This window comes from Myotis nattereri (genome assembly GCF_964212035.1).
Source record: "Myotis nattereri genome assembly, chromosome: 2".
NCBI classification, from domain to species: Eukaryota; Metazoa; Chordata; class Mammalia; order Chiroptera; family Vespertilionidae; genus Myotis; species Myotis nattereri.
In genome coordinates this window covers 106,162,503-106,189,026 of record NC_138076.1, presented here as the reverse complement: position 1 = coordinate 106,189,026, position 26,524 = coordinate 106,162,503, and the positions used below count along the sequence as shown (strand labels likewise).

The 26,524-nt window shown below is 41.6% G+C and overlaps 1 protein-coding gene across 1 annotated transcript; it reads left to right on the top strand.

The window, feature by feature from the left end:
- Positions 1–2,023: 2,023 nt before the first annotated feature.
- TUBA8 (tubulin alpha 8) lies at positions 2,024–22,544 on the top strand (the record flags this gene model as incomplete). The annotated part of the gene is given in 7 exon segments (XM_081083515.1): positions 2,024–2,059; positions 2,061–2,127; positions 2,130–2,167; positions 17,222–17,444; positions 18,855–19,003; positions 19,342–20,022; positions 22,233–22,544. Coding segments are annotated over 7 exon segments (1,488 nt in total). The 3' UTR covers positions 22,527–22,544.
- Positions 22,545–26,524: the final 3,980 nt, after the last annotated feature.

Here is a 26,524-nt window from a genome sequence, read left to right as displayed (position 1 = left end):
CACAGAGAACTCAAAAAATCAATTTATTCAGCATTGTTTATTAAGCATCTTTGCACTTGACTAGTTATTTTGACGAGGAGAGCACAAAGCTGAACGTGACAACCCTGCCTTCAAAGTATTCCAATTCTATAGGAGTGTTTTAACACATATGCACTCACACATCTCTAGAATATAAAATAGAAAGTGATCAATGTAATGGAAGAAGTAATAGAATATGCTATGGAGTTTTGGAAGAGTGATAAATAGTTAATAGTCATTATACTTTATTGAGCATTTATCATGTGCTTGGCAGTTAGCTTAATCATGGTTCTCAGTTTTCAGGATCTTAAATTATGATAGACAAAAATTCAACTCATCATATACTAAGTACTGTATGCATCAATGGGTAAAGCATTATGAATGGTACAATCTCAGATGCAAAGATGATTAAGATGTGTCCTGTCTTCTAGAAACTCATAGTATAAATAAGAAAATATACGAATAGATGGCCAGCAGAACAAATTGCAACAGAAAGAAAGAGAAAGGAAGAAAGAAAGAAAGGAAGGAAGAAGGAAAGAAAGAAAGAAAGAAAGAAAGAAAGAAAGAAAGAAAGAAAGAAAGAAAGAAAGAAAGAAAAAGAGAGAAAGAAAGAAAAAGAAAGAAAGAAAGAAAAAAAGAACGAGAAAGGAAGAAAGAAAGAAAAAGAAAAAAAGAAAGGAAAGAAAGAGAAAGTAAGAAAGAAAGAAAAAGAAAGGAAGGAAGGAAGGAAGGAAGGAAGGAAGGAAGGAAGGAAGGAAGGAAGGAAGGAAGAAAGAAAGGAAGAAACCTCATCTCTACTGGCCAGAGAATTCTCTTAGGAATGGCAGGGCAAATAAATCTGTATCTGTGCTTGGAAACTTGGAGAGTAACCATGTTTGGTTAGAGAAGCTCTATGTAGTAGTATCTTGCAGAAAAGCCACAGATTTGCTTGGAGTGACTTGGTGGTTGGTGGTCAGGTGCCTGATAAAGTTGGGAGAGAAGATAGGAGCTGGGTCACACATATCAGCACACATTGGCGGGCAATTTTGCAGTGAGACCGAGGACTGATAATCATTCAGCCCACGACTAAACTGCGGGAAGGAGAGGGAAAGTAGAGAGAGGTTTAATACAGTGGTCAAAATTACTAGTGTGAACACAGGGGCTCTTACCCAGGCCAGACCTTGTTCTCCCACCCCTCTCAACTAGAGGGAGGGTAGGGGAAATCCCTTGCTATTTAGTGTTGTTTGTGACCAAGAGAGACAGTCCTTTTTACTAGGCAAAGAGGCAGCCGGAACCCTGGTATCATTCTATACTTTCTGGTGTAAAAGTAGGAAGAGGGAGTGATGATAAATGGATTAAGAAACAGATTTGAAAATAATGGTGGTGGTGGTGGGGTGATGTACCCTGATAGAATGGTAGAAACAGGAACAACTAAAGTTTTGAGTACCTGCTTTATAAAGTATGTTATCTCATTTAACTCTCCAGTGACCAGGTAGACCTTGATGTGGGTAGAAATAGTTTTCCAGAGTAGAGGTGCAGCAACTTGCTCAAGCCCTCCTAAGCAGCAGCAGCAGCAGAGCTGAGCATGGAGCCTGCTTTTCTCTAGTGAGCACTGAATCATCCCCATCATTTCTCTACTTGCCTGGTTTGAGGAGGAAAGCCCTCAACTAAACCCCAACCAGGTGCCTTTCCTGCCTGGGCCAGCCCTTCCTGGTGGCAACAGGAAGAGAATGAAAGTTTGGGAAGTGAATTTTCACATTTCTTTCCTAAGAAGCTTGAATAATAATGGCCTATATCCCATTATGGAGGAGTGCTCTTTAGTAACAGGACTGCTCCCTTGCTCAGCGGCACGAATTCAACAGCGCAGTTTCCAGAGCGCCCAGCGCCCAGCGGGCACAAGCTGGATGGAGAGACTGGGTGGGGCCTCGCGGGAGGGGAGGGGAGAGGAAGGGAGGGGGAGGGTACGTGTGTGTGGGGGAGGAGCCACTGTGACCTGCCTGGGTTCCTCCCCTCCCTGGGCACTGTGATGCTGAAGAGCAGCTGCTGGATGAGCAAGCCTGTCCCCAGCCCCCTCCCGCCCAGTGTGTCACAACAGCAGACAGGGCTGTATCTGGAGCAGTTGGGGTGAGCAGGCCAGCTGGGAGGCGAGCAGAAGTGCGCAGCCGAGATGGTGAGTCTGCAGCGCAGGGGCTGGGGAGGGGCAGGCCACATCTATGTGGGGGCTATCGGATCCATCACTTTGGATCAGTAGAGCTCGAAGTCTCCTGGGGGTGTTAATTCGGGGTGGTGGGACCAATGGAGCTTTGTGCACATGAGAGAAGCGGGGGAGTACATAGGGAGCCCAGTACAAGGCAGAGAAAATTCTGAGGTTGCCCCAGATGTACAGCTCAGGGACCAGAATGAGGGGGGAAGGGGCAGTCCAAGATTCCAGATGGGTGGGCCCTTGGTTGGGGAGTGGGCACAGTGAGCTCACCATCCCCAACCAACCACGAATATCATTGTCCCAGAATGTGACAGGGGACTTAGGGCATCACGGTCACTTCAAGCTTGGGGTAGTTCTCCTTTCCTGTCCCCACAATCTGGCTTGGGTTTGGGCCACTTACAATTTGAGCTTGCTCAGCTTCCCAGCACTTGGAACCCACGCCAACTCCCCAGTTTTTCTAGCAGTCAGTCAGAAGGACTTTGGAACACAGGTAGCTCTCTCCCTCTGGCCAGGGGACCTCAGACTTCTTGTTTTGTTTCCTACCTGGCTTAGGGGGCTTAGCAGAGGCCTGGTCCTCCACACTGCATCTGTCTCCTTTCATAGTCTTGGATCTTACTTGCTGGGGAGGAGGCCTCTCCACATTTCTAGTTTCACCCTCTAGAATCTCTCCCTTCACCCCCACAATTGGGGTGGGTAATAGCCACCTCCAATCCACTTCTATGACTGCCTGGGAACCCAGAATCTCCTGGTCCAGAGTTGTGGTATTTTAGCAGTAGCGAGGTGGGTTGGAAAAGTTTAGTTGGGGAGGAGGACAGAATAAACATGTTCCTGAGACCAAGATCAGGTTCTTTGGCACTCTTGATTCAGGTGTCAGTGACAAAGCAGGCCAAGGGGAGAACTTCCCCACTTCACCTGGCTTCTGCTCAATTTGGCAAGTGCCCAGAGCCTTCTGGCTCTGGCCCCAGTTTTGCTGTTTCTAGCTCCAGATCTGTTCAGCACCCTCCCTCTTCTGAGCATGCTCCTGGATACACCTGAGAGACTTAAGAACTCAGGGATATTCAGGAAAGTGGCTAGAGGAATCCATTTTTTGCCTGAGGCCCCATATGCAGAACCATAGGAGGAACCCAGACTGGGAGTTCAGAATTTTGGCTTCTGACTCTGTAACTACCTCTGTAATTTCAAGAAGGTCACTTAACTTCTCTGGACTGTTTTTTCTCACCTACAATATGAAGAAGGATTATGGTTCAGATTTGCAAAAGTTTGCTTTTAAACTTTTTATTACACAGAATTTCAAACATATTGAAAAGAGGGAAATGGTGCAATGTACTCCTATATATAACCATTCAATTTCAAATATTACCTACTTATAAGTATTGCTTAATTTATTGTCCTTTCCCTCCCCATTATTTTGAAGCAAATAGGCATCATGCTCAAGATTTTATATTTAATATTTATAATATCTAGCATTAGCAAGTGCTTTAGAATTTTCAAAGTGCTTCCTTTTACATATTTTACATATTTTAATTTTTACCTGAACCATCATAGTGACTCTCAAAGTGGAACCTAAAGACTCTCAGGGGAGCCAAGGATAATAATCTAGCCCTCTGAGCAAACTTTGATTGTATTCAACAGGCAAGTTTCTGAAAACACCTGGAAAATAAAAAAATTAAACAATAAAACTTTATTTAAATGTGCTAAAGAATTTGCATATTAAAAAACTATGGTTGAATATTTTGAGAGAATATATCTTTTACTTATTTTGAAACATTGATTTTTATATAGTAGGTTCTATTTAGAATATTCATTGCATGGACAGCATTGTCTTTTTTTCTTTATTGATTAAGGTATTATATATGTGTCCTTATTCTCCCATTGCCCACCCCCCTGCACCCCTACTCATGCCCTCACCCCCCTGGTGTCTGTATCCATTGGTTAGGCTTATATGCATGCATACAAGTCCTTTGGTTGATCTCTCCCCCTTACCCCCCCACCCTCCCCTACCTTCCCTCTGAGGTTTGACAGTCTGATCGATGCTTCTCTGTCTCTGTTTTTGTTCATCAGTTTATGTTGTTTATTATATTCCACAAATGAGTGAGATCATGTGATATTTTATCTTTCTCTGACTGGCTTATTTCACTTAGCATAATGCTCTCCAGTTCCATCCATGCTGTTGCAAATGGTAAGAATGCCTTCTTTTTTACTGCAGCATAGTATTCCATTGTGCAGATGTACCACAGTTTTTTAATCCACTCATCTGCTGATGGGTACTGGCTATTTTCAAATCTTAGCTATGGTGAATTATGCTGTTATGAACACAGGGGTGCATATATCCTTTTTGATTGGTGTTTCTAGTTTCTTGGGATATATTCCTAGAAGTGGGATCACTGGGTCAAATGGGAGTTCCATTTTTAGTTTTTTGAGGAAACTCCATACTGTTCTCCACAGTGGCTGCACCAGTCTGCATCCCCAACAGCAGTGTATGTGGGTTCCTTTTTCTCCACATCCTCACCAGCACTTGTTGTTTGTTGATTTGTTGATGATAGCCATTCTGATGGGTGTGAGATGGTACCTCATTGTCATTTTGATTTGCATCTCTCGGATGATTAGTGACTTTGAGCATGTTTTCATATGTCTCTTGGCCTTCCTTATGTCCGCTTTCAAAAAGTATGTATTTAGGTCCATTGCCCATTTTTTGATTGGGTTGTTTATCTTCCTTTTGTTGAGTTGTATGAGTTCCCTGTAAATGTTGGAGAGTAAACCCTTATTGGACATAACATTGGCAAATATGTTCTCCCATTCAGTGGCCTTTCTTGTTGTTTTGTTGATGGTTTCTTTTGCTGTGCAGAAGCTTTTTATTTTGATGTAGTCCCATTTGTTTATTTTCTCTTTAGTTTCCATTGTCGTAGGAACTGCATTGGTGAAGATATTGTTTCGGCATCTGTCTGATATTTTGCTGCCTGTGGATTCCTCTAAGATTTTTATGGTTTCCCATCTTATGTTTAAATCCTTTATCCATTTTGAGTTTATTTTTGTGTATGCTATAAGTTGGTGGTCTAGTTTCTTTCTTTTCTTTTCTTTTTTTTTTTTTGCATGTATCTGTCCAGTTTTCCCAACACCATTTATTGAAGAGACTGTTGACTCCATTGTATGTTCTTGCCTCCTTTGTCAAATACTAATTGAGCATAGAGGTTTGGGTCGATTTCTGGGCTCTCTATTTTATTCCATTGATCTATATGTCTGTTCTTGTGCTAGTATCAGGCAGTTTTGAGAACAGTGGCTTTGTAATACAGCTTGATATACGGTATTGAGATCCCTCCTACTTTGTTCTTATTTCTCAGGATTGCAGCAGCTATTCGGGGTCTTTTTTTATTCCAGATGAATTTTTGGAGAGTTCTTTCTAGGTCTGTGAAATATGCTGTTGGTATTTTAATGGGGAGTGCATTGACTCTATAGATTGCTTTGGGTAGTATGGTCATTTTAATGATGTCGGTTCTACCAGTCCATGAACACGGTATGTTCTTCCATCTGTTTACGTCTTCCTATATCTCTTTTTTTAGTGTCCTGTAGTTTTCCAAGTATGGGTTTTTTACCTCCTTAGTTAAGTTTATTTCTAGGTATCTTAATTTTTTGGTGCAATGGTAAATGGGATTTTTTTTAAGTCTCTCTTTCTGTAAGTTCACTATTGGTGTATAAAAATGCCATAGATTTCTTGGTGTTAATTTTGTAGACTGCTACATTGCCGAATTCATTTATTAAGTCTAATAATTTTTTTGATAGAGTCTTTAGGGTTTCCTATCTAAAATATCATGTCATCCAGGAATAATGACAGTTTTACTTCTTCTTTTCCAATTTGGATGCCTTTTAGTTCTTCTTCTTGTCTGATCGCAATGGCTAGTACTTCCAGTACTATGTTGAAGAGGAGTGGTGAAAGTCGGCATCCCTGTCTCATTCCTGTTCTTAGGGGAAATGGTTTTAATTTTTTCCCATTGATTATGATGTTGGCTATAGGTTTTTCATATAAGGCTTTTATTATGTTGAGGTATGATCCCTCTATTCCCATTTTGCTGAGGGTTTTTATCAAGAAAGGGTGTTGAATTTTGTCAGTTGCTTTTTCTGCATCAATTGATATGACTCTGTGATTTTTACCTCTCAATTTGTTTATGTGATGTATCACATTTATTGATTTGCGGATATTATACTATCCTTGCATCCCTGGGATAAATTCTACTTGGTCATGGTGTATGATCTTTTTGATGTAATGTTGGATTCGATTTGCTAGAATTTTGTTGAGGATTTTGGCATCTATGTTCATGAGGGATATTGGCCTATAATTCTCTTTCATTGTGTTTTCTTTATCTGGTTTTGGTGGCAGCATTGTTTTGATGGGAAAATATTTTTTATTGACCTTTCCCACTAACAGAACCCCTTTTTAAATGATACATCTATAAACCTAGACCACAAGAATTCCACCCTTGCAGAAAGAACTTTACTTCATGAAGTTGGGGGTAGGGAGGTGGAGGCTGCTGCTCTGTTAAGGAGTATTAAATTCAGCATTTGTATAGGTTTTGGCTAAGAAATCTATAACTAACCCTATAACTGGGCATTCCCATCTGTTCTCAGTGTCCCTCTAGAAGCAGTTCTTCAGGAACTAAGACTGACACTTTTTTGGGGAAGTGGTGTGGAGAACCCTGGACAGATGCCCTGAGCCAAGCCTATGTCAATGATACCAGAGTTCAGAGACAGTGTCTGGTTAAAGGGAGGTGAGAGCATGTATAACACAGTCTCCTTAACTGCATTCCTTCTGGACTGGAGAGCACCAGCTGAATTTAGATGGGAATAGGTATCAAATGGCAACGAATAGCCTGTCTCCTACAACAACAGGCAGTTAAAGGGCAGAGAGTTTTGGGGGCAAGATAGACACTACTTCTGTCTCTGGTCCTTTGCAAACTGCCCCTGTGTAGGCAGGCATGGCTGAGTTCTGCAGGGTCTGTACTTACATTCTGACCTCAGAGCACTGCTTGAGGTTTCCAAAGGGGTGCTGGTCATTGCTGCATCCTTCGTCCCCGTCACGAAGTGCAGGTTCTTATAGATTTCACTGTCTCCATGCCTCTGAGCAGTGGAGGGGCCTGATAAGCAGAGCTCTTTCGGGCCATGGCTGGGGCCAAGGCGCTGGGTACATTTTCATAGGAAGATACTAGGGAGGGTTTATGCTGATGTTGAAGGGTTCTTTCAGAGTGGGCTCCTGGTGACCTTGAAAGGAAGATGTAAGTTAAAAATAATTTTCAAGGAGAAAATAGCTATTGAATATAGGGCCAGTGATAGGGGATGAGTAGGAGTATGTGGCACTCTTGTGGGGAGAAAGTAGACCAACTGCTCCTTTTCTCTTTGGCCACCACGGGTCTGACAATGCTGTGTCTGCAGCCTTGACATTTCTCCTGTCAGTGTCTTCCTGTTAGAATTTCTCCCACATAATGAGCTATGGAAGAGAATGGGAAAACAAAGTGGGCACTGTGTAAAGTAGATTCACACTCCTTAACTATCTCCTACACTTGTTCCTAATGTCAGTTAAAGCTCAAGTGACTTCTGACATCACTGGGTCTCCTGCAGAGAATGTACTTACCCTTGCCATTCCTAATGTTGGTCTATCAGTGGTCGGCAAACTCATTAGTCAACAGAACCAAATATCAACAGTATGACGATTGAAATTTCTTTTGAGAACCAAATTTTTTACACTTAAACTATATAGGTAGGTACATTGTTATTAACTTAATTAGGGTACTCCTAAGGCTTAGGAAGAGCCACACTCTAGGGGCCAAAGAGCTGCATGTGGCTCACGAGCCGCAGTTTGCCGACCACGGGTCTATATCATCCCTATTACTGCTGTAACTGCAGAGCTACCTTCACTCATGATGTGAATTTAGGCTGATTCCTTGTTCTTGCTGTTTCTGATTTGCTATCTATTCTTTGTTCCGATTAATTGCAAAGGGTTGTAATGGAAGGGTTTTGAGCAGAAATAATTCAAATAATTTTGATGAGTCACATTTCTCCCTCTGTGACATTGTTGGAGCTATGTTTTACTTGACATCTGACCTAGACACTAAAGTTTAGGTGATTTATTATCCCAGTCTGACAACTAGAAATAATTTGCTGTAATAATATGCTTCCTGAAAGCCACACAGGTGGTCAGAGATATGTGGACTGGTCTCAGATTTTCACATGGCATATAGTACTGGCCTGTATCAGTTCCTTTCCTAGATAATGTGCCAGTTTTACTATTTTGTGATACTTCAAGAATGATTATTAAATCTACAAAGCCACCTTCTACAGAGGACTGTGATTAGCTAATCTTAATCCTTTGAAGAGAAAGCAAAAGGAAATAACTAGTATTAAAATAGAAATAATATAAGATAGACATAGGGAAAGGTTTCTTGCAGTGTAATTATAAAGGTTGTAGAGTTTCTTTTTTTTTTTTGACATTCTATAGAACATAGGCCCTTTTTCCTGTGGAGAATGGTCGTAGGTAGCACAGATGTCGCATCTGCTCTGCTTTTCATGTGCTTATGCCTCAGACAAACTGAGCGATTTGTGAGACCTACCCTAACTTTTCCTACTTCTTGTTCATACTGCTCCTAAATTTAACTAAAATGGTCGTTTGTCAAGGTCTTTGCAAATATTCCTTCTCCAAGAAACAAGCCAGAAAATGTTTTTTCTCTTTTGAATTCCTATTGCCTCATAAGCACTGGCCACTCTCCTTGTTAAATAGATGAGAGCCCCCTAGGGCAGGGTTTTCATACTAACCATCCATATGTTTATTGACCATCTGCTATGTTCAAGCACTGTGCTCAATGCTGGAGATTCAGTGAGTAAACAAGGGTTCTTTGCCCTCACAGAATTTACTCCCTTTACTAGGGAATTCAGAAAATTGAACAAACTATTAAATGGTGTGATAAATGCAATGATAGGGAAGAAAGGACTTGTGGGAGCACATAGTAGGGCTCCTATGTTGGTTTGTGGTTTTCCAGATTTCCTGTAGAAAGTGGCTTTTAATGAGAGACCTGGAGGATGAATAGGAATTAGCTCAGTACCTTTCAATACCATTTTATACATAATAGCACAATAAATATTTGTAACTTTCATAGTTATCCCAGCACTAGGTCTGTGGGAGGAATGTCTCTGTTTTCTTGACTAAAGGAACTCCTCTATTAGGGTCTCTCTATCTGCCCATCTTCAGCCCCTGCATTGCTGGGCAAAAAGGCGCCAGCAGCACACAGGGGACCCCTTCACTTCACAAAGTCCCAGGAGCCCAGCTCCCCTATCATTGCATTTATCACACCATTTAATAGTTGCTCGTTCCATTTTCTGGCCTAAGCTCTACAAGCCCAGATTCAAAATAGAACTGAGAGACAGAAATAGTGTAAGAGAGAAAGCATGAGCTCTGATTGGCTAGAGAGGAGAATCTGAAATATGAGCAAATGTATGACTTACATATCCTCTGCTGGGTCAGCTTACTCTCTGCACCTCCTCCCCCCATCCTGAGAAACAGATTTCTATTTCTATTAGAGAAGGATGACTCATTTTCAAATAGGCACTATCATAGGCCACTCTCAGTTTCTCTCTGTGGAGCTTTTACTTGTTTGAAGTTTTGCCATAAAGGCTTGGCCTTGCATTGATGTAGGTCTGGAAGTTCAGAGTATGGGTGAGGCAGGAAGTTGTATAGTATAAAGGGAAGAACTCAGGCCAAGATCAGAAGACCTGGATTCCAGTTTAGGCTCTTGTTACAGAGTTGTAAAATCTTGAATCTATTTCTTTACCTTTCTGAGCCTTGGCTCCTTTATCTTTAAAATGATGGGGAGGGAATCCTATTCAGTGACTCAGGAGACCAGTCCAGCTCAGGTATCCCAACCATTCTGAACTAACACAATGTTCTCGGTTATGGAAGATGGATTACCTTCCTTGGGCATGACATGTTGCCTCCCAAAGTAAACAGCTTTGGGTCTGCTCTGTGCTTATCTCTGTAGAACTTCCAGGCAGGAGTATAACTGAACACAGGTTTGGCTGCTTGCCACAAGGAAAGCCAAATTCATGAGTCAGGTGCTTATGAGAAGAAAAGTAGTTTATTGAAGTGCTGGCCATCTGAGAAGATGGGGGACTCTTATCCCAAAGCCCATCTTAACATCTCAGTGCAGGCAGGGATTTTTATTAGGAGGGAGAGGGAAAGCAGAACAAAGAAATGGGGAAGGGGGCTTGAAAGTTCTCTACCCGTAAGTCAGCACAGTCCATTCCAGTGATTATATTGAAACTGGTCAAGCGGAGCAGCTTTTATGGTTGAGAGTCACTAACTCTCCTGGATCCAGAATGTCCGGTTGCTGGAGTTGGCCTCCTTCACTGAGGCTAATTCCTGTAATATGCTTAAAATGCCATGAGCGATATATGGCAAACCAGGCCTTTGTTTTAAGGCATACATCTTATTCCCTAATTTGGGGAGAAGCATTGTTCATTATATGTTATTTAATCAAGAAGTTTATTTTGTTGGTTAGCATAAGATGTCATATATCCTCTGTAACAGGAGGATGGTGAGGGTGATGAGGCTAAGTGATTGGATAGGGCTAGCCCAGTGCCTGAGCTGGAGGAGCGACATGGAGGAGCCTTGGACTGCTCCTTGTGTGTGTTGAGTTGGAATGCTGAGCAGGTGCTCTGATCTTAGTGTTCCATGCAGGCTCATGGAAGTTTTAATGTCATTTGTGATTTCTTTGTGTAACTTTAAAATTCTTATTTGCCCTGGCAAATGTTAGTTGAATAGATGACTAAGTAAAATGGGACAGGAAGAGCCTTAAGAATAAGGTAATTATGATAAGTAGGATCCCTACCCCTGCTCCTCCTATATTTCCTTTCTTTAATGTTTTTCTTTTTGAAAAATTTCAAAACTTCAGAAAAATATAGTAGTATAATGCCACCCATATATTACCTATATTTAATAATAATTATATTTCTGCTATATTTACCTGCTGTGTTTGTTGAAGTATTTTAAAGTAAAATATAGATATCATGGCATTTTACCTTAAATGCTTCAAAAATGACTCGAAAAAATAAGGACATTTACTTAACTGTATTTTTCATTGTCATGCTTAACAAAATTAATCAGTTTCTCTATTTATCTCCCAAGTATTTTGATTTGTTCAAACCAGAATTCAAAGGTTTCATACATGTAGATGTAGATATTTTGCTTCATAAGTTTCTTTTGATATCACCTTTATTTTTCATGAATTAAAAAGATTGGATCAATTGCCATGTAGAATGTCCCAAATTCTGGATTAATTTTATTGTTTTCTCGTGATGTCATTTATGGCTCTGATTCCTGTGTTTTCTATTAAATGGAAGCTAAATCCAAGGGTTTAATGGATTAAAGAGTGAGTATTTCTGACAAGAATTACTTGTGGGTGGTGCTGTGTTTTTCATGTTGTATCACATCATGAGTTACTTAATGTTTAGTTTTCTTATTATTAGTAGTGTTAATATTGAACCCAGTACTAGGCTGGTGACCATTGTGGGTTTTTTTTCCATTAAATCTTTATTGTTCAGATTATTACAGTTGTTCCTCTTTTTCCCCCCAATAGCTCCCCTCCACCCGGTTCCCACCCCACCCTCTCCCCTTACACTCCCCCCCCCCCGCACTGTCTTCATCCATAGGTGTACGATTTTTGTCCAGTCCTTTCCTGCACCCCTCACACCCCTTCCCCCACCCCGAGAATAGTCAGACCACTCCTTTTCTATGCCCCTGATTCTATTATATTCAGCAGTTTATTCTGTTCATCAGATTATTTATTCACTTGATTTTTAGATTCACTTGTTGATAGATATGTATTTGTTGTTCATAATTTTTATCTTTACCTTTTTCTTCTTCTTCCTCTTCTTAAAGGATACCTTTCAGCATTTCATATAAACTGGTTTGGTGGTGAGGAACTCCTTTAGCTTTTTCTTATCTGTGAAGCTCTTTATCTAACCTTCAATTCTGAATGATAGCTTTGCTGGATAAAGTAATCTTGGTTTTAGGTTCTTGGTATTCATCACTTTGAATATTTCTTGCCACTCCCTTCTGGCCTGTAAAGTTTCTGTTTCTCTTGCTGCTTTTAAGATTCTCTCTTTGTCTTTTGCTCTTGGCATTTTAATTATTATGTGTCTTGGTGTGGTCCTCTTTGGATTCCTTTTGTTTGGGGTTCTCTGTGCTTCCTGGACTTGTAAGTCTATTTCTTTCACCAGGTACGGGAAGTTTTCTGTCATTATTTCTTCAAATAGGTTTTCAATATCTTGCTCTCTCTCTTCTTCTGGCACCCCCATAATTCGGATGTTGGTACGCTTGAAGTTGTCTCAGAGGCTCCTTACACTATCTTCATATTTTTGGATTCTTTTTTCTTTTTGTTTTTTTCGGTTGGTTGGTTTTTGCTTCTTCGTATTTCAAATCTTTGACTTGATTCCTGGATTCCTGCTGTTGGATCTCTGTATAATATTCTTTATTTCAGTCAGTGTATGCTTAATTTCTAGTTGGTCCTTTTTCATGTCCTCGAGGGTCTCACTAGAATTATGGAGGGTCTCACTAAATTTATCAACGGTTTCTAGAAGATTCTTGAGTAATCTTATAACCATGGTTTTGAACTCTATATCCAGTAGTTTGCTTTCCTCCATTTCTGTCATCTGTGACCTGTTTTTTTTGTCTCCTCATTTTGGCTGCTCCCCTGTGTTGATATAGAGTGGTTTTCTGTGCTAGGTGCCCTATAGGGCCCAGTGGCTCAGCCTCCCCAATTACCTGACGTGGACACTCTTGGTGTACCCCTGTGTGGGCTGTGTGCACAGTCTTGTTGTAGTTAAGCCTTGATTGTTGTAGGTATCACTGGGAGGAATTGACCTCCATGCCAATTGGCTGTGAGAATCAGCTGCGTCTACGGTGGGAGAACTTCTGTGCTGGAGACACCCTTATGGGGCAAGACTTGCTTCAGTGGGGCTTTGGTGCTCACTGATTCTCCCCCCTGAGTGTGTCCCTTATGGATCTGAAGAGTTGTAATCTAGATGGTCCCACTGTAACTACTGGGTACACTGGCACTTGGATCTCTAAGAAGGTGCTAATTTAGCCTCTGCCTTAGGCTACCCAGCAGGAGCTATGGAGAGATTTGAAGATTCCTCTTCTTTGTTTTGGGTTTGGAGGTGCCCAGATGAGGCCCAGCTGTGAAGTAATGCAAGCTGCTGTCGGGCCTTGGGCCTTGTTTTGGATGTTCTGGGTCTCTCTGACCCAGCTGCAGTTTGTTAGGTAATTTTAGATTGCAAAGGGCCAGGTCATTCATATGCAAAAGCCTCTGCGCACAGCTTGGGTGGGGTGGGGTCTCAGGGAATCAACAGGGCGAAGCAAACAGCTATGGCTGATCCTCAGTCCTGCCCTAAGAGGCCCCGGGTCTCAGTGTTTTTCAGTATTCATTGAAAGCACCTCTTAGAGAAAGCCGCCCTTGAGTTCTCCCCGATGCCAGACAGTCCAGTTTCTCCCCATATGAGTCTGGGTCCCCAGAGACTTGCCCGGAACTGGAGTTCAGAGCAGGAGTGTGTGTCTCCCTCCGGATTAAAAAATACAACCGCGTCCTCAGTTGCCAGCCCTTTAAGCGTGTGCCTCCGTACCTCTGCACTTTACTTCTGCACCTCCTCTGAGTCTCAGTGTGCTTTTCTCTTTCCTTCTAATTGTAGAATTTCCACTCAGCCAGCCTTCCTGTGGTTCTGGATGGTGTCTCTTTTGTCTTTTAGTTGTGTTTTTGAAGTGGTTGTGCAAGGCAGCAATTTCCATGTTTACTTATGCCACCATCTTGGTTTCTCCCCATTGTGGTTTCTTTTACACCTTGTGACCTGTAAGTAAAAGTTATTCTTTAGTACTATGAATATCCAGTTCCCTAACAACCTTTCACTTCATGGTGTTGGCATCCTTGTTCAAATCAATTATGTAATTAGAAACATTTGTAATATGGCAATATTTCTTTTTTAATTTAAAAATTTTGTTTACTTATTGATTTTAGAGAGAGAGGCAGGGAGAGAGAAACATTGATTTGTTGTTTCACTTTTAAAAGATATATTTTTATTGATTTCAGAGAGAGGAAGGGAGAAGGATATAGAGATAGAAACATCAATGATGAGAGAGAATCATCGTTTGGCTGCATCCTGCACACCCCCTACTGGGGATCAAGCCTGAAACCCAGGCATGTGCCCTGACCTGGAATTGAACCATGACTTCTAGGTTCATGGGTCAATGTTCAACTGTTGAGCCACACCAACTGAGTTGTTCTACTTATTTATGCATGCATTGGTTGCTTCTTGTATGTGCCCTGACTGGGAATTGAATCCACAATCTTGGCATATTGGGTCAGCGCTTTAACCAACTGAGCTGTCCAGCCAGGGCCTGGCAATATTTCTTAATATATTATTCCTTCTATATTGATTAGCTGACACTCTTCTGTGTGTGTGTGTGTGTGTGTGTGTGTGTGTGTGTGTGTGAGAGAGAGAGAGAGAGAGAGAGAGAGAGAGAGAGAGAGAGAGATTTTTGTCAGTGACAACTAGCATATTTATTAGCATAAGACTAAAGAGTCTATCAAAAGAGACCAAAAACATTAATATCACTATGTTTGTGGTTTTTAGGTCCCTAAGATCTTTTTACTCTTTTCCCTTATGACCTTTCACCTTCTTTAAATATCCCTGCATCTTGTCAAAAAGGCCCAGGGAGTTTCAGAAGGGAGGACTGACCAGAGACCAAGCAGCTGCACAGACAAGCCTGGAGGATGATTGGAGTGTGATGATGGGGAGGGAGCAAGGCTCCTTAAGCTGAGGGTCAGGACCACAGAGGATGTGGTCACCTAGAATGAAGAATGAGGCTTCTTTTAGCCTTTTTCAACATCCCTTCAGCTTCAGATAGCTCCTTAGGAAGCCACGGCTGCATGCTGGTTATGAAAATATAGTTTGGTCGATAATGTGCTGGTTGTGGGTATTTCCTGGGTTGTGGTACACTGCTGTTCTTAGGCCAAAATTGAGTCCTAATGTGAAGACAAAAAATAGACTTATCAATAAAAGTGAGTGGAATGGGGGCCTGAAGTCTCTATCTTTCTACTTGTATATCTTCCAGGTGGAAAATTAAACTATAGGGTAGAATAATGAAATTGATGTTGGTAAAAATGACAACAATAACCATGGCTAACTTATTATTTTCAGACAAGGGGAGGTTAAATAACTCAGCCAAGGTCACACAACATAGCAAATAATTAATACAACAAGATTCAAACCCAGGAGTGTGGGCAACTTTGTGACTGAAGCCTTACCCTGACACCAGGGTCATGGAAAAGCAGCCAGGTTGTAGTCCCAGCTTGGCTGTATTATCTATTGGCTGCTGTGAATACCTGTACTCTAGCCTCACCAAAGGCAAGGGCACAGAGACATGTGTAGAGTTTGGTGTTTAGTTGGAAAATTTAATTAGGGAGCAATGAGTCCTGATAATCTCTGACCCTTTGAGATGTTACTCAGAGTAGATACTCTGCTCCCATCTCTAGAGAAATTCCAAGTTTCCAGGAGTCCTATACTCTGACCTGTACTCAATGTGTTTCCATGCCCAACCACGTGCTCTGGAGGCTCTGTGTCTGGCTTGGGTTACCCAGAGATGGAAAATACCAGGTAGGGTCATGGATAAGAATAGAAACTCACAGATCAAGCACATGATTTCCTGCTGGGCTCTGGTGGGAGTCATAAGCACAGAGTCATCTTGTTCTGGTCACTGCTTCCCCACAGGTGGGTGGGTTGTGGTAGGGGAAATGAAGCCCTCCTCCCAGAAAAACCCCATGGTTGGTTTCTATTCATACACATTCACATATTCACACACTCATTCTCACCCCCCCCTTACCCCCCAAAAACCCTCCTAAGCTGTTGGTGCTAGGACAATCAGGTAATTGTGGCTTCACATCTGACTAACACAGAGGTAAGAGTTAAGAGCACGCTAAAGATCAGCTTCATTTAACACTTGGCCAGACATAGGCAAGGAAATAGGTTGTGGTGGCTACAAAGAAATTTTTTAACTTCTCAGAGTTCAGGAAGAGTCTAATTTATATACTCCCAATTATCCCTTGCTGATGTACCAACCCTTTATTTAGAAATAAAATAAAATACAATGAATTAAGATACCCAACAAATTTTAACATGAAATTAATATAAAAATTATGAGTGAGATATTTTGCCTTCTTTTTAATAATAAGTTTTGAAACCCAGTGTATGTTTGACATTTATAACATGTCAGTTTGGATGGGCTGCATTTCAGGTTCTCAACAGTCATAGTGACTGGAGCCACTGCAGTGGACAGCGCAGGCCTAGAGTCTTTGATGCCAGAGTTTCTGTCCATACTCTTTAAGGACCAACCCTTTCTTATTCCTATGTTTGTGATCAGAATACTAATTGTACCCATGATACATCCAAAGTACACTCCTTCCATGAATGTTTATCCGCTCTATGATATTTTGAGACTCTGCGTGTGTGCATGCATGTGTGTGCCTGCTGTCTAGGAAAGTCAGGGTCTGGGCACAGATATGAATGTTACCACTGTGTATGGTAGTGAATTTAGGGGTAATTTTTGCTGTTATCACTGGTTCGATCTTTGACCTCCTTCATCAGCACAAAAGTCTCATGGTTTAGAATTAGTCCCTTGTTTCTTTGGTGCAGCTGTCCCCTTTTTCCTTTTCTTGCTATAAAGAATTAACCTTGGAAAGCAACCTTTAGAGCAAACCACAAAATGGTGGTTCGTCAGAGCAAATTCTTAGTCCCCTGCAATGGCCTTCAGATACCTGAGACCTCAGACCCCTGAGACCTCAGACCCTGGTTCTGGGAATGGCATGGCTGGGGAGATAGACATTCTGTGAGGTGAATGCCAGGAGAGACAAGTCCTCAGATGTGGGAGATACAGGACAGAGACATGGCTAGGTCCTAGGGCTCTCTGACCATGATTCTGTACTCTCTCCACAGAGGGAATGCATATCAGTCCATGTGGGTCAAGCAGGAGTTCAGATTGGCAATGCCTGCTGGGAGCTCTTCTGCTTGGAACACGGCATTCAGGCAGATGGCACCTTTGGTGCCCAGGCCAGCAAGATCAATGATGATGACTCATTCACCACCTTTTTTAGTGAGACTGGCAATGGGAAGCATGTGCCCCGGGCTGTCATGGTAGACCTGGAGCCTACTGTTGTAGGTGAGTATGGACTAGGACCCTCCCATAGAAAGCAACATGAGACTGTGAGGCTTTGTCCATGAGTCTAACAAAGCAGAATCTTTAACTGGAAGGTGGGGATGGCTCAGCTAGAGCCCTTCTGTTCCCCATGATGTCTGTCAGCTCCTTGAATTGTCCATAATTGGGGAACTCACAATAGGAACCAGGACTCTTTGCTCTCCCATCACAGCTTTAACTGCAAATAAAATGCTCTCTGCTTAAACCGGTGGAGACAGATTAAATTGTCAAAATTGTTTACACTAAGGCTAAAAAATACAAATGATTTTAGGTATTATAGGAAGGCCCCAAATAGCCAATTTCTCAAGGTTTCCAATTCTATAATAATTTCAAAATATTCTCACGAGTTTGATATAAGCTTGCAGTGTCTGGCACACAAAATGGAATAATAGCAGGCATTTTTCTCATAACCAGAGGTGGCTATAGAAGCTTGAACTTCGTTTGAATGTTAGAAAACAGAAATTCGGGTCTCTCCTTGAGTTCACCCCCTCAAGCATCACTTCCCTGGTTCTGGATTTCCTCAGCTCCAAGCTGGGTCAACAATCAAGGGATGGATAAGTTTCATAGGGATGTCTGGACAAATGTCTATAACGCCTGACCACTAATTTCTAGGCACAGCTGACTCCCGGTACTTCTGCCTTTGAGAACTTTGTACAAATACAAAAAGTGCAGATTACCTTCACAGGCCATCATGCAAATGGATGCTTTCTCTAGGGGAGTAGGAGACCCCTGAAGAGAAGAAGGGGTGTAGTTTGGACCTGATGCCTCTAATTGGATATGTGCCCATTTCATGTGGACCCTTAGAGGTGAGCAGAGTGCTCTTGACAGCTTTTCCAGGCCTCCTGCTCCTCTAGAACCTTTCATTCTAAAGTATCTCTAATGCCTGATATATATTATTAGCACCTTGAGGTGGAGGTGATGGGGGACTATTCCCAGGAGAGACTAGGAACTGGGCAGATCACCCTGAATCTTTCTCTGTGTCTCTAGAACATTTTAATGCAAGTGAAATCAGGTTAAGTTTTGAGATAACTTTGCAGCATGAAAGAAAAAATAAGAAGGAAGCCTTGAGGGATCAAGGTAGATGGAAGGAGTGGCAATCAACCTTTGTGTTCAGTGAGCTTTGTAAAGTTAAGGCTTTTTTAAGTTGCAGCCAGGAGAGCAGCAGGCTTCTCATCACCTGCTGGAGTCACTGGCTTCTGGTTCTTTTAGTGCCTATGTCACTTTAGACTTAGCCTTTTTCACATTTGTTACAAGGTTGTCTGGATTCACCTTTGTAGAGTTTTACAGTAGGGAAGTGAAGATCCAGAAGGGTATTATATGATATTCTAATGGGAAAGGAGATAGTAAGACCTGATGGTCCTCCTCTCTTGGTAGATGAGGTTCGGGCAGGAACCTACCGCCAGCTCTTCCATCCAGAGCAGCTGATTACAGGAAAGGAGGATGCAGCTAACAACTATGCCCGGGGCCACTACACAGTGGGCAAGGAGAGCATTGACCTGGTGCTGGACCGCATAAGGAAGTTGGTAAGTGTTAATAAGGGCAGGCTAAGGTGGATAGGTTTAGAAACTCATACCTCTCTGAGAAGAATGGGTAGAGGCATATGGCCCTAGGCTATAGGATAGAGATTTCATAGATTCACAGGGTGTAATCCAGTGGTTCTGAACTTTTGGGGATCAGACAGTTTTGAGACTAATGACTGCTATAACCCCTTTTCTAAACTGAAAGGCTGCTTTGATTTCACCCATGTAAAAATGTTGAGGGTTGTAGTGAGGCAGACAGAAGGATTGCCTGCCTTTGTCCACATTAGGGTATTCTTAGAAACTTGTCTTCATGTTTTCTTCTCATGTTTTACTCTCCCAAGACAGATGCCTGCTCTGGCTTGCAGGGCTTCCTGATCTTCCATAGTTTTGGTGGGGGCACTGGCTCTGGCTTCACTTCTCTACTGATGGAACGCCTCTCCCTGGATTATGGCAAGAAGTCCAAGCTAGAGTTTGCTATCTACCCAGCCCCCCAGGTCTCCACTGCAGTGGTCGAGCCCTATAACTCCATCTTAACCACCCACACCACACTGGAACATTCAGATTGTGCTTTCATGGTAGATAATGAAGCCATCTATGACATCTGCCGCAGGAACCTAGACATTGAGCGCCCCACCTATACCAACCTCAACCGCCTTATCAGCCAGATTGTATCCTCCATCACTGCCTCTCTCCGCTTTGATGGGGCCCTCAATGTGGACCTCACCGAGTTCCAGACCAACCTGGTGCCCTATCCCCGCATTCACTTCCCACTGGTCACCTATGCACCCATCATCTCTGCTGAGAAAGCCTATCATGAACAACTCTCTGTGGCTGAGATAACCAGCTCCTGCTTTGAGCCCAATAGCCAGATGGTGAAGTGTGATCCAAGACATGGCAAGTACATGGCCTGCTGTATGCTCTACCGTGGGGATGTGGTGCCCAAAGATGTGAATGTTGCTATTGCTGCCATCAAAACCAAGAGGACCATCCAGTTTGTAGACTGGTGTCCCACTGGCTTCAAGGTGAGAGCTGATGACATAGGGAGGAGTTAGACAACTAGAGAAGCAGAGGTAGATTACAAGGATGGGGGAGAAGGATGTATAAACTCCAGAGTCTTGGACAGATATACAATTCCATGGACACGTCAGGCTTTATTGGAATGATATGGGAAGAGGGGCTTAAGCCAACTATACCATGAATTAAATTCATTCATTCACTCACTCATTTAATTTATACAGGTAAGGGGGGAATTTATTAGAAAGGATTAGTAAAAGAACAGGAGGGGCACTATTGCAATAGGGAGAAGACTTCTACAGCTCCTACCCTAAGATCTGCAAGCATCTCACAGGTCAGGCAGAAAAGGGTATTTCTTTTATAGGGAGGAGTGGACAGGCTAGAAAGAACATGTGTGGGCAAATGATATGAACAGAATGAAGGAGTAGAGGTAGTTGTAATCTGACAGTGTATTAGAAAATGGAGATAACCAAATTATTCAAGTTGCCAAAGAGGTGAAATTCCCTCCTCTTAACAAAAGATGTGTCCTCCTAATTTATTGTGAAAAATTAAATATTCTTGGGGAAATGTGGAATATCCAGGGAAGACCCCTGGATAAAGTGCTAGTTAAACACTGAATAGTGATAAAGCCACCATTTGACTTGCACTAGCAGGGCATGCAGCTGGCTCTAAACATGTGAACTGGTTGATCACTTTGTCCTGTGTTCCATGGTCTTTAAAGAGATTCCACCAGCAAAATAACTACCACCATTTATATTAATTTGTACTGCCCAGGCCTTTAATAATTCACAGGTTTACTGAGCACTGGACTGGAGACAGTGATGAATATGTCTCAGTTTTTCCTTGGTGGGACTTACAAAAACAAGGCACCATGTGCCAGCCTCTTGGCTGATCTATTTTATCTATGAAGCTCTGACCTAGCTGATCTGCTGAGTAAGGAATTGTAACATTCTTCCTCATTGCTACATACATAATCTTTTTTTCTGCCTATTTTATGTGTAAGTTCTGGTTATTCTTATGAAAAGAGTCACACTCTTGAAAAAATGCAGTTCTTTTTTTTCCCCTCTTTCAAATGGAAACAATAAAACATGCTAATAATAAGAAGAAGGTAGAAAAAATGAGATGTGAAGGTGGTGGGGAAATTAACAAAAGGGAGACCTCTCCCATTCTCTCCTTTATTTTAAACTGAAGCTTTGGGGTCATGTCCAGAAAGATAAGGTAATGCCATCAACTTGATCTGCTTTACAGAAAAGCACAGGCTGTGGGAAAGTTGTTGAACTTCCTCCTCTTTCATCCTTCTCAAGGGTGTTTGTCTCTACTTGATTTAGGTCAAGGAATACTATTGTTCAAAAAAAGAGAGTTAGCTCTAGGCAACAAGTTTTTGCTGGTTAGGGCCAGATCTAGCAAATTATGTAATGTGGCTGAGTTCATATTCATTGCCCTTCCCATTCTTATTTTTGGTATTCTGTCTTAGCATCACCTTTATCACCAAGATACCACTTTTATCTAAGAGGATTCACCTTTGTGAGTCCATTTAATGGGTTAAACACCTTAGCTGTATAGCCTGCTTCCACTCCCACCTCTGTCTCTCAAGAAGCCATGTATTTATTTTAAAGCTATGAATTGAAGAGATTGGCAATTAATGCATGGTAGTCTGTGTAAGAAGAGGTATTTTTTGGGTGGCAACATGAATCTTAGTCCATAAGTATTATCACAGTTTGTCACTAGATTTCTTCCAGCTTTCTACAGTTCCTAGGCTTGGCTTTGGTTTGATATGTATGTGAGGAAAAGAAAGATTTCTAGCATAGTAGCCCCACCATAAGATTGAGCCGGATTTGTTGGTGGACCCTGCCATGCTACCAGAATTGAGAAGTAGGCTTGTCCAGGCAAGAGTTTTAAACTAACTTTCTTTGCTTGGAGTCCTTGCTTTTCTTCTAAGAAGCTCCATTTCTTAGAGACACAAGGCTTGATTAACACTAACTCCATTGCCAGGCCTTTTGGATCTTTTTATTTATTGCTCTGGAATATCTCTATGACTTTTTAAACAACCTTCCCAACCTTCTGCTCCCCTCTTTTCACCTCTAGCCCTATAGTCCCACTCTCATGCCTGTGCCTGAGTCCTGCTCCCACACCATGTGATGAAGTTGCCTCATCTCAAGTCACCCTTTGGCTACCCTGCATCTTCTTTTGTTGTTTCTCCTCTTTCTCTGTTCTCCAGGTGGGCATTAACTACCAGCCACCTACTGTGGTGCCAGGAGGGGACCTGGCCAAAGTCCAGCGGGCTGTCTGCATGTTGAGCAACACCACAGCAATTGCAGAGGCCTGGGCCCGCCTTGACCACAAGTTTGACCTCATGTACGCCAAGCGGGCATTTGTCCATTGGTATGTTGGAGAGGGAATGGAAGAAGGAGAATTTTCTGAAGCCAGGGAGGACCTAGCTGCCCTAGAGAAGGATTATGAAGAAGTGGGGACTGATTCATTTGAAGAAGAAAATGAAGGGGAGGAATTTTAAATATACATGTTCCTCATGGCTGTGCCTCTTTATTTTTGCTGCTCCACTCTAAGCACATGTAACTATTCTAAGAGTCATGGATGACACTCCCAGTTCCAGCCTAATCTCTGTCTGACACTAGTACATGTGGGATGACTGGGCTGAAAATGGATGCTGTGCTGCATCAGATCCTCCCTTGGGTAAAAGCAGCTTTGTGTCATTACAGAAAATGAGAGTCATTGTCTCTGGGTTAAGGTGTAGTCCACTTACACATGTGGTGAGGTCTGATCAGGATTTTGAATTCTGGATTAGGTTATTGCCAGGGCTGACCAGCAGACCCTGAGATGAATGACAGATGAATGATTACTCTGACACATGTTTCTGTGAAAGAGAGGGCTAAGGGAGTGCCTGGCTAGAGAAACCAAACAGCCCCATTCACCTGTCTCCTTAGGCTTTTATTGTAACAACAGCTTGAACTAAAATTAACTATTAGATACTATCAGCAAGGTAAGTATCCTTGAGAAGTCATGCATCTGTAGTGTCCTTTAAGCAAGGACGTCTAAAGATTAAGCATAAAGATTCCAGTAAACACCTGGGGGCTCGTGTGTATATAGACTTGTTTGGAAAGATCAAGGCAGGGGCTATTGCCTTCAGCCAACTCCCCCAGGAAGTTCTGACTTTTCAGAGTTTCCTCTTTACAGACTTCCTTTTTTAAAAAAAATATGTTTTATTGATCCTTTACAGAGAGGAAGAGAGAGGGATAGAGAGTTAGAAACATCGATCAGCTGCCTCCCGCACACCTCCCACTGAAGATGTGTCCACAACCAAGGTACATGCCCTTGACCGGAATCGAACCTGGGACCTTTCAGTCCACAGGCTGACAGTCTATCCACTGAGCCAAACCGGTCAGGGCTTTACAGACTTTCTAACCAAGTCCCATGCTTCCCCGCAGGCTATGTTCACCCTGAAACACAGCCTGTTGGCTAGGGAATGATAAAACACTAGGGAAAGAAAAGATCTGGGCATTGGGAAGGGAGTGACACTATTTAAGAACTGGCGAATCAGTGAGAAACAAGACAGACACATCTCCTGCCCGCATAATCACACAAAGGAAGGAATGAGAAAATTTCAGATAGTGTTAAGTGATATCAAGTAAACCAATAGTGGTACGAAGTGCCTGGGGGAATAGAGTCAAACCTCAGTTCTTGACTATCTCTCATCTTGAACAATTCACTTCTCAACCTGACAACCCTTTTATGCTGATGCCTGTATGATCAGTCACAAGTCTCTCAGGTGACAAACTAAGGAGATAATGCATGAGTATGAGTCAGTTTACCACTAAACTTCACATTATAAACATCTCAGGAAATTGTGCTGTGAATATTTTCATGGCTTATTTTGCTTTTGTTGCTACTTATTACTTTTAAATATTTATTTTTACTGTACATTTCATTTCCTTTTTTGTTAAATGTTCATTTACATTTCATGTCCTTTTTTAAAGTGTTTATTTATAGATTAAATAGTGCATTAGACATGTATATAAGAAAGATTAAAAGAAGGAATCATTTGGGGGCCTGGTACGAATTAATTCAATTTACATGATTTCTAATGGGAAAAAATGATTCGGTTTTCAAACAAATTGCTTCTCCAACAGCCTTCTGGAACAAATTAAATTTGAGAACCAAGGTTCCATTGTACTCTTTTGTATTGGGTTGTCAGAAAAGGTCTCATGGAGATCTGAATGAAGACAAGAGCCATCATGGGGAGTTCTGGAGTCAGAGGATGCTGCCCATAGGGCAAAAACACGTATGTGGGAACAAGTACTAGTATACACAGAAGCATTGAAAGGTTTTAAGTAGAATATTGACTATAGTTTATAAACATACATACCTTATCTCTAATCCTCCCAACAGTCTCAAATGGATATTCTCATTTTACAAATGAAAAACCTGAGATTTAGAGAGTTTGTTTAAGAAATGTATCACCAACTCTATTCTCTTGTCTACCCTACACTTACTGCCTCATAAAATGATGGATCGGGGGTGGGGGGGGGGTGGGGGGAGAAACCAAAAGTGTATATCATTTACAAAGGGGAGGACAAGTTATTGCATCTCTTCTCTGAAGTTGGCAGCTCTAACAGGATTTTAGAAAATATCAAGACTACTAAACTACTGGTAAGATATCCAGGGTTGGGCCCATAGTAGGTCCATATCCATTAAATGGATACCTTATTAATTGTTGACTTTTCCTAAATGTTTCTATTTGATATTCTTTGGAAGCCCTGAGAAAAATAGAATGAAATGGTGGATTAAATTGATTTTTGAAAGGGAACCAGTCTTTGATTCCTGGAATAAAACCATACTTGGTCAAGGCGCAGAATTCTTCTTATACATTGCTGAATTCTATTTGCTAATATTTTGTGAAGAATTTTGCATATACATTCATGAGGGATGTTGGTCTGCAGTTTTATTTGTATTGTGTCTGAATTGGTATCAAGATAATACTGGTCTTATAAAATAAGGTGGGAAGTGGTCTCTCTCCTATTTCTCAAAGCGTACAATTAATGTTAATTCTTAAAATATTTGGCAGAATTCTACAGTGAAACAACTGGGCGAGTATATTTCTTTATTGGGAGTTTTACAAATTAACAGTTCAATTTCTTTCCTTTTTTTCTTTTTTTCTTTCTTTCTTTCTTTCTTTCTTTCTTTCTTTCTTTCTTTCTTTCTTTAACCTTTTAAACATCACTGTCTTTAGCCTTGCAAATAAACAAAACACAAAAGATACATATAAAGGTATAGATATACATATATAGATCTAGATATACATATAGAGACATAGATATAAATTTGTGGTGATTTCTTTTTTTATTTTTTTTATTTTCCCTTTATTGATTAAGATATTACAAATGTGTCCCTATCCCCCCCCAATGTCCTCTCATGCCCCCAATCCTGCCCTCACCCTCACCCCCTGTTGTCCACATCCATCGCTTATATGCATGCATACAAGTCCTTTGGTTGATCTCTCCCCCTCCCCTCCACCCTCCCCTACCTTCCCTCTGAGTTTTGAGCATCTGATCGATGCTTCTCTGTCTCTACATCTGTTTTTGTTCATCAGTTTATGTTGTTCATTATAATCCACAAATGAGTGAGAGCATGTGATATTTATCTTTCTCTGACTGGCTTATTTCGCTTAGCATAATGCTCTCCAGCTCCATCTATGCTGTTGCAAATGGTAAGAGTTCCTTCCTTTTTACAGCAGCATAGTATTCCATTGTGTAGATGTGCCAAAGTTTTTTAATCCATTCATTTGCTGATGGGCACTTGGGCTGTTTCCAAATCTTAGCTATTGTAAATTGTGCTGCTATGAACATAGGGATGCATATATCCTTTCTGATTGGTGTTTCTGATTTCTTGGGATATATTCCTAGAAATGGGATCACTGGGTCAAATGGGAGTTCCACTTTTAACTTTTTGAGGAAACTCCACACTGTCTTCCACAGTGGCTGCAGCAGTCTGCATTCCCACCAGCAGTGAATGAGGGTTCCTTTTTCTCCACATCCTCGACAGCATTTGTCATTTGTAGATTTGTTGATGGTAGCCATTTTGACAGGTGTGAGATGGCACCTCATTGTCATTTTGATTTGCATCTCTCAGATGATTAGTGACTTTGTGCTTGTTTTCATATGTCTCTCAGCCTTATGTATGTCCTCTTTCAAAAAGTGTATATTTAGGTCCATTGCCCATTTTTTTATTGGGCTGTTTATCTTCCTTTTGTTAAGTTGTATGAGTTCCCTGTAAATGTTGGAGATTAAACCTTTATCAGAGATATCATTGGCAAATATGTTCTCCCATGCAGTGGGTTTTCTTGTTGTTTTGTTGATGGTTTCTTTTGCTGTGCAGAAGCTTTTTATTTTGATATAGTCCCATTTGTTTATTTTCCCTTTAGTTTCCATTGCCCTAGAAACTGTGTCAGTGAAGAAATTCCTTCGGCATATATCTGAGATTTTGCTACCTGTGGAT